The sequence below is a fragment of the Chrysochloris asiatica genome, unplaced genomic scaffold, assembly GCF_000296735.1.
Source record: "Chrysochloris asiatica unplaced genomic scaffold, ChrAsi1.0 scaffold00010, whole genome shotgun sequence".
Classification (NCBI taxonomy): Eukaryota; Metazoa; Chordata; class Mammalia; order Afrosoricida; family Chrysochloridae; genus Chrysochloris; species Chrysochloris asiatica.
Window position 1 is genome coordinate 33162941 of NW_006408528.1, and position 12858 is coordinate 33175798.

At 39.7% G+C, this 12858-nt stretch overlaps 1 protein-coding gene across 1 annotated transcript in view; it reads left to right on the forward strand.

Annotated features, from left to right (window-relative positions):
* MAGI2 (membrane associated guanylate kinase, WW and PDZ domain containing 2) overlaps positions 1 to 12858 on the forward strand; it is a 1931490-nt gene that overhangs the window by 1729287 nt on the left and 189345 nt on the right. Inside the window, exon 16 of the mRNA XM_006834399.1 lies at positions 5382 to 5630. Within this exon, the coding sequence (XP_006834462.1) occupies positions 5382 to 5630 (249 nt within the window). The remainder of the gene's footprint in view (positions 1 to 5381; positions 5631 to 12858) is intronic.

A 12858-nucleotide genomic window follows, 5' to 3' on the forward strand; every position in this document is an offset into this window, starting at 1 on the left:
GACCCTGTACAGGGTTTCCGAGGCTGTAAATCTTTACGGGAGCAGAAAGCTTCATCTTTCTCCCATGGAACAGCTGGTAGTTTCGAACTGCTGACCCTGAGGATAGCAGCCTGTGTCGTAACCACTACGTTACCAGAGCTCCTTATCTACAAAGATAGGAAGGCATATTTTCCAATCAGGGAAAAGCAAGCTAAAAAAAAAAAAAAAAAACAAATTACCATCAAGTCAATTCAGACTGATGACAATTATGTATGTGTCACTATAGAATCACGTTCCGTAGCATTTCCAGTCATTATGATCTTTCAGGGGTTGATCACCAGGCCTTTCTTCCAACGTGCCTCTGGTGGCTTTGAACCACCAGCCTTTCAGTTTGTAGCTGAGCACTTAACTTTTGGGCCACCTAGGGACTCCCTCAAAAGTGAGAAACTGCTTTATTCAGTAATATATCTACTTAATTCAGTAATATATCTACTTAATTCAGTAATACATCCAATTTTACTTACAAGATCGCAGTAGCACAGATTTTGCATCTTATACTAGTTTCCAAAGGTGATGTTTTATCCATGCCACCATCGCCAATATTTAGTTGTCTTTTCCCACTGATACTAGGAAAGTGACTTTAACTATGACACTCAAAGTATAAATATTTATCTCTTTAGTAGTTCAACTTTGAACATTCAGCCTAATGACACATTATTTTGAATGCATATCATTCCCCAGAGAAGCAGGTGTCTCTAAGGAATCTCCTTCAATGTAAACCTAGAATTGATGTGAAAGCAAGTCTTATGATTTAATCAAAACATACAGAGTCAGTCATAAAGCTATGAGCATCTTTTCTTTAGCACCTCAAGGAAGAGCTGATTGTTTACTTAATGTCAAGAACAAGAAGGTTGTCTTGTCAACTGGCTGAAAAGCTTAGTCCATGTTTCGGGTTTCGGTGCATTCCTTGGTCCTAGTTATTGCAGGTTTTCTCAGTTCCATATGCATATATCCCTGTTCCTTACCAGCATAGTGTCATCCACTAGAATAACTCGTCTGCTCTGAAGAGAACAGGGAGTGCTCAAACTCAAATATCTGCAAATAGGCCAGCCCCTCACACTTGTAGGGCTACAGCCATGAGCTACTCCCTTCTCCATCAGGTAATGCAAGGGATCACCTTGTGCACTTCGTGTGGACACCCAACTCTCACACCTAAGTTCTGTACACACATAAACCCTTTAGCCATGCTTCAAGGCAAGGTATGCCCATCCACAGTGCTCTCAACCATCTGAGAGCCCCTGCCAAGAAGAGACCCAGGCACACCTTGTAAGCCAGCAGAGTCCATTTGGTTTGAGAACCTCAGAGCCATGGTACCCAGAACATGGTCTAGAAGGGAAACAAGGGCTCCTACAGATTTCTCGTTCTATGGGTTAATGAGTCAAGCAGGTCATTTTCAGAAGACGTTGGGGAATGGTGAGGTCTAGTTATCCGTAAAGTAGTAGCAATTACCCAGGTCTAACTGATTCCTGCCAATGTTTCATGGGAAGGTAGACATTCACATTTCTGTAAAATGTCCTTATTTCTAAACATTGGCAATTAGTTTCAATCATTATTAAACATTATAGAGAACAGCACTGTAAAGGAATAATAAAAATGAGTCTGCGGGTCAGGGATAGTTTCTGGCTAGTGGTTGTCTGTTCTGGTCTAAGCCTGGAGAATACTGTTAGAGATTCCCACCTTCCCAAAAGGGAGATCCATCTATTATTCAGTAAAGAGGTGGTTTCCAGTAAGACCGTTGGAGACAAAACAGAAGTTTTCCTTCAAACTGAATTATTTGACTTGAGTAGATATGAAATGACTGAGTTCTGGGCACCCATTTGCATGTGAGACAGAAGAAATGAGTCTTCCAGGGAGCTCTGGTAGCATAGTGGTTACGATTTGGGCTGCAAATCGCAAGATCAGCAGTTCAAAACTACCAGCTGTTCCATGGGAGAAAGATGAGGCATTCTGCTCCCGTAAAGATTTACAGCCTCGGAAACCCTGTATAGGGTCACTATGAGTCGGAACCGACTCCACGGATCACACAGCTACCATAGGTCAATTACACACATAGACACACAAAGAAGGCTTGTTGTTGTTAAGTGCCATTGAGTCAGTTCCAACCCATAACGACCCTGTATAGGGTTTCCAAGGATCAGCTGGTGAGCTTGAACTGCCAACCTTGCAGTTCAAACAGCTTTGCAGTTTGAAAAAAAAAAAAAAGAAAACTTAGTACTTGGTATTTTTATCAGTTGGTAAGATTTTACTATATGAGTATTATTCTAAAACAACCTTGTTGATGCCCTATACCAGAAAAGGTTGTTGGAATGAAGACTGTCTCCTTTTGCTCTAGAAGGTGGCTGGGGAGAAAGATGATACGGAGTTCATGCTATTCCTCAAAGTCAATCCTGCCCCCAGTTTTCAAGTATCAGGGACCCAGAACAATCCCAGAAAGAACTTGGGAGATTTCCTAACTCTCTGATTTTAAACGTGTCCTTCTGTTAAAGATAAAGAACTTTGTTTTAGAAGTTGAAAGAATCCAGAAGCAATAGAAAAGTAGGCTATTAATGTATTTGACTCTTTCACTTACTCAGGACCACACATGCTGACTCCATCAATGATTTTGTTCCCTTTAGAACCTGCGGTGTAGCCACTCCCAATCACTTACTGCAAAGATAATTCTTTCTTTGTTGATGATTTACTGACAACCACAGCTTTCAACCTCCTCAAATATGACAGCCAGAAAATGAGATCTCTCTTGTCGCTGCCTATGACATTTTGTTACTGATTTGGTCCAATAGCTCAGGGAGATTTTCAATTTAATGTAGCAGCATAATAATTGTTTGTTTTTCTTCTTTCTGACTATCTCTAATCACTTCATTTTCAACTTGCTCAAAGACTGATAAAGTGCATGTGCTTCACCAAGACAATAAAAGTTTGTCTTCAGATGATGTTTTCCATGAAAGAAGGTACATTTTACTGGCAAAAGTTTAAAATTCTGGTTGAAAAGAGGGAGAAGGCTTTGACATTGGTATTTTGTTCTTACGACTTTATTCAATACATTTCTGATTTTTTAAAAATCCATTTCAAAACTAATCATTGTGAACTGAACGAACTTTTACAGAGCAAATCATCCATTTTACATTCAACAAATTATACATGTTACCTCATCTCAATGATTGCAACCTCCCCCCACCCAATGCAACATCACCTGTCTCATTCCCTCTCTGGGTCTCCTGCCTTCTCGCCACCCTCACCCCTCTAACCCCTCTGAACTTGGTCCTCATGTAAAGGCAAATGCTGCCCTCCTGATTGTGAATGGTGGACCACTCCATGGCATGTGCAACTCACCAGTATTGCTCACACACACACATAACTATTGCTTGGCTGAAAATGAAACCACAGGGGTGAGTTCAGCACCAGATCTGAAGAGTGACCAAGGATCACAGTCTCGGCATTACTCTCTCCAACTAGTCAGCCTGGTATTCCCTGTGATTTTGAGTTTTGCTCCGTAGTTTCTGCAGCTCTATCCAGGACCCTCTACTGTGATCCATTTGAGAGCAGTTGGTATTGGTTGCCAGGTATCATTTAGTTCTGGTCTCAGTGCCATGAAGACTAGTGTTCCTGTGGTCCATTGGTCCACTGAATTTATTATTTCCAAGTATCTTCAATTTCCATCACTCTTCTTTCCTCTGGACCAAGAGAGACTAATAGTTTCATCTTAGATAGCTGCTTAAAAAGCATCCTTTATTATTATTATTAAAACCTGATTAATTGAATCTTAAAGAAAAAAATCAAATTTATTGAATGATAATAAGCCTGGGTCTTAATCATTCTGCCATTATAACCAAATAATGAATGTATTCTTGTACAGCCATTTATTTTTATTTAAGAATATAAATAAATAAATATTCTTTTTAAGTTATCAATGTAACAAAACATTTTGAGTCTCTGTTCTTTCTGCCCAACTTTTTCATTTCAGAATAGAATTACAGTTTTTAAAGTTAGGAGCCTTTGCTGGAACTTCTGTTAATTGTTTTTAATTTGCCATAAGAGATATCTTCCAGAGTTCTAAATAGGGAACCTGATCTAGAGACCCAACAAAGGAATCATTAGTTGTGATTATTTTCCATATTATTATTCCTCTGTCCAATAAACATCTTTTGAGTATGCTAGTTAAGTTGTAAGATAGAATCAAACAGTCCTATTGTGGTGGTGTGGGTTAATGTGCTGGGCTGCAAGATGGTGTGGGTTAATGTGCTGGGCTGCAAGATCAGCTTGAACTGCAAGGTCAGTGATTCAAGCTCACCAATCCTCAGAAACCCTTTACAAGGTCGCTGTGAGTTGGAACATATTCTATGGCACTTAACAACAACAACAATTTCTAATTATAGTATTTTAGGTGCCTACTTATGTTCTTTTCATCAGCATACTAATACCTAAGTATTAAAATAGCAAAATTCTTTCTTGAATGACGGAACTTTCACTTCAAAATCTCTCTTCTCTTGGCTGACAATTTTTTGTCATTTCTCCCAGTAAAAATGCTCGCTTTCTTGGTTTGCTATATATGCTCAATAACACTGACTGTATCTTGTAATAATAATACAAAGTGTAAATGACCAACTCAGAGATTGAAACTTCCTAATTCCCATCACCATTATCAGTCTTGACCCTAGAATAAGCACACTACTTTTAAGAAACATGTTTCCTAGAGTATATTAATGCTTTTAGGCTAACAGAAAATCACAAATTAAATAGATAATTTCATTCACTAGAAAAATTGTGATAGGTCACTTGACATGGACACCCCCATGCTGTTAAGCCTCCCCATACATCTGTAGCAGCATTTCTCAAAGTGTGGTCTTGAAACCTGATCCAGAGGTCTATACCTAATCTTTCCCCACCTATTCAAGAAAATTTACATGGGTAGGCTCTGAAACTGTATTTTTTTTACGAGTTCTTTGAGTAATTCTTACACACAAAACAGTTTAGAACCACATCTACTTGTTATATGACCACTTATGACCAATTATTTTTCATCTGAGAAATACAGTATCTAAAACTTGACATGTCTACAGGCATTCTAGTCTAAAGGAGAGGAAAAACATCATCCAAGAAGCAGTTGATAAGGGTTTCACCAGTGTTTCCTATAAGAACTGGACTTGGCCCAAGATATGGGGGAGCAGGCTATGTTGCTAGATTTGTAGCCCTTGAAATAATATCTAGAAGGGGTACATGGGGACAAATTGAGGCCAGTCAACCAACTGTATCAATGCCAGTGTCAAAACGTATCTCAGACATAGCAGGTACTCATTAAGACCCTCGTTAGATAACTGAGTTTCTATGTACTGTGTGTATTCCAGGAGAGCCCTGCCCAGAGAATGGGAGGAGTCCAGGTTCTGTGTCAACCCACCACAGCTCTCCACGCAGTGACTACGCAACCTACACCAACAGTAACCATGCTGCCCCCAGCAGCAATGCCTCTCCCCCTGATGGCTTCGCCTCCCACAGCTTACAGACCAGCGATGTGATCATTCACCGCAAAGAGAATGAAGGCTTCGGCTTTGTCATCATCAGCTCCTTGAACAGGCCTGAGTCTGGATCCACAATAAGTAAGTTACCAGTTCTCCAGCCTTACTTTTACTTGTTCTAGTGACAGGGATACTGGACAAGTGGATTAGAGGATTTTTGTAGCCACCTTGCGTGGCCTGAAAGCCCTAGGCTGTAGATACAAAAATTCTTAACACCAATTAGCCTAATATTGCTGACCATCACCTTACAAAGGCATGAGCAAAATCAATCCCCCTCCCCACTCATAACCCCTTTTTCCACAAAAATCCCTTGATTGGTTTGTAAGATGGTATAAAAAAAATAACAAAACAGAATACTGTGATAGTGATTAGTTTGGGCAGGTCAGGAAATGCTTCTCAAAGGAAGTAGTTTTTGATTGAGGGATACTCAACAAGATGAAAGGAGACATCTAATTCTTCTGCTCTCTAGGTCGTGGAGACTGATATTCCTGTGGCCCATTAGTCTTCGATTTTTCTGACCCTTCTTTCCTCCAGTCAGGGAGGGATCAATAGTTGCACCTTAGTTGGACAATCACAAACTCTTAAAGACTCCCATCACTACTCATGAAAGTCAGATGTAGAACATTGTTTGTGTGATCTATGTTGTCACAGTTAACCTTAGTGTCCACTGAAAGTATGGTCCTGAGCCTCCAGGCTCATTACTTCCAAGTGTTTGGCTGTGTCTAACAAGTTTCCACAACTTTGTGCCTGTATGTGCTACCATATTCATAGGTATACTTGTAGCAACAATGGTGCCCAGGTACCACTACAGGTACAAGGTGCTAGATCTCTACCCTGAAAGGGATCACACCAGAAGGTCCTGGATAGAATAGGAGAAAAACGGAATGCAGAACTCAGCACCATAAAAAAATTTTTTTAAAGACCAGGCTTATTGGTTGAATAGGGACTGGTGAAACCCCTGAAAATTTGGCCTTTAGTCACCCTTCAGATCTAGAAATGAACTCACCCCCAGAGCTCAATTTTTAGTACTGGACTGTTGATTTCAAGGTCAGTGGTTCAAAACCACCAATCGCTCCTGAGAAACCCATATGGGGCTGCTATTAGTTTAAACCACCTCAACGTCACTTCAACAACAACTTAGAGGGAATAATAACAACTCTGGGGAGGTAGGCACGCCTTAGAATCAAACATATGAGATCAAAACTCAGCCTTTTCCCAAGGACAATGTTCAGAAGGGTTAGGAAAGAAGGAACAGAAACAAGAAACAGAGCAAATGGGATAAGAGATGTTTCATCATGGGATTGCAGTTAATGAGATGAAACAAAATGTGTATGAATTTTTTAATGGAAAACTAGTCTGCTCTATAAACCTTCACCCAATTCATGATAAAAATACAGGAGGGGGAAGACAAAACCAAACATGCAAAGAATGTTCAAGTGGAAAATGAGCTCAGTATTCAAGAAATACATAAAAATCCCAGAGCAGTGAGATAGGGAGTGTGCAGGAGACCGAGGCATAGTATCAGATAGTAAAGATTCACAGGCCATGGTGAAGAGTTTGGGGTGGAATCTAAACCCATAATAACCATTTGAGGATTTCAACAGAGGCTTGAAATCTGAATAACATTGTTAAAAGATTAGTCCACCTGCTCAAGGAATATGGTCCACCTGCTCAAGGAATATGAAACTGGGTAGAGAGGAGCAAGAGTAGAAGTATGAAGAGACTGTCACCACTACCAGTTGCCATGGAGCAGATTCCAATTCATAATGACCATATGTGTATCAGTAGAACTGTGATCCATAGTTTCAATGGCTGATCTGTCAGAAATAGACAACCAAGCCTTTCTTTTTGCTTTCCTGGATTGACTCCAACCTTTTGGCTAACAGTGGAATACATGAACTGTTTGAATCACCCAGAGACTCCGAGACACTATTAGGAGACTGCTGTAATAAGATGGTACCTTACTCTAAGATAGGAGCAGTCAAGAATGGGAATAGATTAATTCAACTTCCGATGTTCCTTCCAGATCAAAAGTTCAAGTCACAATGAGAGGTCATATTTTGTCTTCCAATCAGTCATTTTTGTAGAGTCTGCTCATTTCTCTTTCAGCAATACAAATCCAGAAGCTTCTCAACAGTGAGTAACACACTAAGACAGAAGGGATAGGAAAACTAGTTCATTTTTCTTGTTGTTTTAGACCCCAAATGTAGAAGGTATAAAACACAAGTATATAGCATGCTTGTTGTTGTTGTTGTTGTTAGGTGCCATCGGTTACTACTCATAGCAATCTAATGTACAACAGAACAAAACACTGACTGGCCCTGTACCATCCTCACAATTGTTCTGCTGTTGCCACTGTGCCAATCCATTTCATTGAGCCTCTTCCTCTATTTTGGCTGACCCTCTACTTTGCTACACATAATGTCCTTCTCCAGGGACACGTTCCTCCTAATAATATGTCCAAAATATGAGAGAAAAAGTCTTGCCGTCCTGGCTTCTAAGTATTCCGGTTGGACTTCCTTCCAACACAGATTTGCTTGTTCTTCTGGAAGTCCATGGTACTTTCACAATATTCTTCTCCAACCCCATAACTCAAATGCAGCAGTTCTTCTACAGTTTTCTTTATTCATTGTCCAATTTTCACATGCATATGAGATGATTGAAAATACTATGTCTTGGGTCCAGCACACCTTAGTCCTTAAACAGGTTTCCTTGCTCTTGAACACTTTAGAGGTCTTGTGCAGTGGGTTTGCCTAATGTAATACTGCATTTGATTTCTTGGATGTTACTTCCATGAGTGTTGATGGTGGCTCCAAGCAAAATGAAATCTTTGACAACTGTCATCTTTTCTCCCGTTATCATGATGTTATTTATTGGTCCAGTGGTGAGGAATTTTCTTTACTTGATGTTGAGGTTCAATCCATACTGAAGGCTGTGGTCTTTGATCTTCATCAGCATTTTAAGTCCTCTGTGCTTTCAGTAAGCTAGGTTGTGTCATTTGCATATCACAGGTTGTTAATGAGTCTTCTTCCAAACCTGATACCACATTCTTCTTCTTATATTCCAGTTTCTCAGATTACTTGGTCATCATACAGATTGAATTTGTTGTTGTTAAGAGCCATCAAGTTCGTTCTGATGCATAACGACCCTGCATAGTTTCTGAGGCAAAGCTAGTGGGTTTGAACCACCAATCTCATGGTTACAAGTCTAGTGCTTATCCTACAATGCCACACCAGGACTCTACATACTGAATACGTATAGTGAAAAAATACAGCCCTGGCACCAATATTTTCCTGTTCTGTTCAAACAACTGCTTCTTGGTATATGTCCTCATGAGCACAAACAAGTATTATTGGATATCCAGTGTTTGGAATGCTGTTCATAGCTTGTCGTGATGCATAATTACTGAAGCACAAACATCTATCTTTCTAGTATTCTCTGCTTAAGAGTACTTAACAGAGGAAAAAAATAGCTACAATTGCACCCATGTTGTATTCCTAAAATACCTGTAAGTTGTCATTTTCAGTACACTAGAGGGGAGGATAGGGTCCAACAATACACAAGAAATCAAATTATTAAGAATTGATTAAGCAACTTTTATGAAAAAGATATGTCTTCAAAAGCCACCAGAACTAAGTGGAGAGAATTGTTTCCTTTAGGATTACCCTTGATAAATTCAAGAGTGAAAACTGTAGATGAGTTTGTTGGTGTTGTAAATGCCATTGAGTTGGTTCTGACTCATAGTGACCCTCTATAGGGTTTCCAGCGAGCAGCTCATGGGTTTGAATCACTGTCCTTGAGGTTAGCAATCCAGTTTTTAATCCTACAGTGCCACACTAGAATGCCTTATAGAAGAGTTAAACCTCAGCGAATATATGCAGAATCTAAATTACATACATCTAAAAGTACAATTTCATTTCTCTTTTTCTTCATGATAAAACTGGAGAAATAAATACAATCTTTAAGCATAGACTAAAAGCAGAATTCTGTCAGGACGATAGACTCACCAAGATTAAAAGGACACAAGACTAAAGATTTTCATGAATTATATTAACAGCCTTCCAATAATTTACACTTGGGGAAAATGTTCACAAGGAACTTGTGTAGCTATTCCAGTCATCCAAAGTATTTTTTGGGGTAGGATACCTAAAGGACTCAAATAAAAATAAAAATGTACGACCACAATGAAAGTGTGAAGTATGTATTTAAGGTCTTAGCTTTATTTGTAGTGTGACAGCTTTATTTCTAAATGTGTGTGGGATGTGTGTGTGTGTGTGTGTATGTGCACATTTGCTACATTAAAAAAAAACCACAGATACTTTTCTCCACTGTAGATAAAATTCAGGCAAAGGTAGATTTGGAAAAGAACAAGTGTGAATGTTTGCAATTAACATGTGAATTTTTCCTTCCTACCAAGCGACATTAGACTGACCTCTAAAGAATAATTGTAGTCACTTTCAAAATATTATTTTTATATTACTCTGCAGAGAAGAAATATAATCTGGAGTTCATGATGCCTTATGGTTTCTTTTTTCACATATCTATTTCTTTTCAATTTAAGGACCTTGAGATGCAGCTTTGCCCCCTGCTCTCTAGGAAAGGCAGCTATTAAACTCCTAGCATGGTGCATTTACAACGTATCATTCCCAACATGCACCTAAAAGGCTCCTGGAGTTGCTGCTATTTCCTACTAAACTTGTGTCATCATTTTGAACTCTAATTTTGAAGGGAAATGCTAAGTGCCTCATGAAAGTTACAAGCCACACTGTGCCACAGCTCCATCACAAAAATACCAAGGGTCCTTGGAGTCTGTGACATGGGACGGGACTCAGGAGTCACCATCATTCCCAGAGATCTTTAACACAGACACAGTTATTCTCCTGGCTACTGAAGACTTATTTTCCTCAGTTTCCCTGACTGTAAACAGAGAAGAATGTTAATCTCCATGCCACGGGGTTGCTCTCAAGGTTAAATGGATTCATACAATGAAAGTACTTTAGAACAGCACTGACTCAGAAGCAGCACTGAATGTGTCACTGCTGTTATCCAGACCGCCACCCCTGCTCAGAATTCTCTGTCCATTCCAGGGGGTCACTCTTCTTGGAGAGTTAGCGTTTGCCTGGCTGTCAGACCAGTCAGCCATGAGCCAAGGTCACTCCCTCTCCCAGGACAGCTCATATCTGACCAGCACAGGAGCATTAACTCCAAAACCAGTTCCCTTCCCCCTATGCATCCTAGGACCCTATGCTGTCTAGAACTCAATGGGGGCAGTCATGGAAGTCAGAGCAGTGGTTGTCAGTCTGTCCAGCTAACTGTGCTCTGGCTGAATCTGCAGGTGACAATTGCAGAATTCATCTCCCCAGAACTTACCAGTCAATAAATAGAGAAGTTATGGACAGCCTTGAATTCACACTGAAGTCCTCCACCTTATAGAAGCTGACTCTCTACTTGGTCAAGCATGATGTCTTTCTCTACATAGTGATTGAAAGTTAGCAAGACAAAGTCTCACCATACTCACTTCTAAGGAGCATTCTTTCTCCAGCACAGATTTGTTTCTTCTTCTGGCAGACCATGGTAGATTCGATACCATGCACAAACACCACAATTCAACTGCGCCAATTCTTCTTCAATCTTCCTTATTCTTTGTCTAGTTGTTCTTATGCATATGAAACCATTTCCACCTAGTCTATTCTAACTCATAGCATTTCCAGGCTGTAAATCTTAACCGGAGCAGAAAGCCTCATTTTTCTCCTATAGAGTGGCTTGTAGGTTTGAACTGCCAGACTGAGGTTTGCAGGCCAGTGTTTACCCAAAGCACCACCAGGACATTGAAAAAGAACATGGCTTGGGCCAAGCACATCTCAGACATCAAAGTGGCATCTTTGCTTTAGGGCACTTTTAAGAGCTCTTTTGCAGATTTTCCCAGTGCTCACATCCTTGATTTATTGACTGGTTCTTCCCTGGGTTTTAATTATTGATACAAGAAGAAAAATTCTTGACAACTTCAATTTCTTACCATTTATCATAATATTGTTTACTGGTTCCGTTGTAAGAGTTTTCATATCCTTTACATTGGGATGTAGTCCATACTGAAGGTTGTAATCTTAGAGTTTCATTGTAAATTTTCACCTATCAGTGTTTCATTATCAAAGGTCATTTCTGGAAAGTTACTTAAACCATACTCATGCAGTTGAACATGGGAATTAAAAATTCAGTCTCATTTTTTTCTCTATTTCTCATTGGTTGGCAAAAGAAAGTATCATTTCAGAGTTCTTTGTTCTTGTTGGTGTTACATGCCAAAAATTCAGTTCTGACTTATAATAACCCCACGTACACACAGAAGAAAATACTACCGTGTCTTACAGCATCCTCACAAACCTTGCTATGTTGGAGCCCACTGATACAGCCACTGTGTCAGTACATTCACTGAGGGTCTTTCTCTTTCACTGACACTCTCCCAGGCATGATCTCCGTCTCCAGGAACCGGTCTTTCATGATAATACAATAAGTCGCACTATCCTTACTTCAAAGGAACATTCGAAGTTATACTTCTTCCAACACAAAAATGTTGGTTCTTCTGGACATGGTGTGTTTAATGTTCTTAACCAACACCATAATTCTAAAGCAGCAATTATTCTTCAGTCTTCCTTAGTCTTTGACTATCACATGCACATGTAATGATTGAATAGAGGAGACCTGGAGTCATGCATACATTAGTCTTCAAACTGACATAATTGCATTTTAACACTTTAAAGAGATCTTTTGCAGCTGATTTGTTCAATGCAATACATCATTTGATTTTCTGACTGCTACTTCTGTAAGCATATTTGCAGAGCCAAGTAAAACAAAATCTGTGACAACTTCAATCTTTTCTTCATTTATCATGAAGTTGCTTATTGGTCCAATTGTGATTTTTTAAATTTTTTATGATGAGGTGCAATGCATATTGAAGGCTGTAGTCTTTTATCTTCATTAGTAAGTGCTTCAAGTCCTCTTTACTTTCATCAAGTAAAACTGTGTCCTCTGCCTATTATAGGCTGTTAATGAGTCTTCCCCCAATCCTGATGCCACTTTCTTCTTCATACAATCTAGCTTCTTGGATTCTTTCCTCAGCATTTTACTTGAACTTGTACTGGTTCCTCATGAGCACCACTCTTTGAACTGCTGTCCAAATTTGTTATGATCTACACAGTTAAATGGACTCCTGGTGTGGCGCTGTGGGTTAATGCACCAGACTGCAAAGCCGTTTGAACTGCAAGGTCGGTGGTTCAAGCTCACCAGCTGCTCCTCGGAAACCCTATACAGGGTC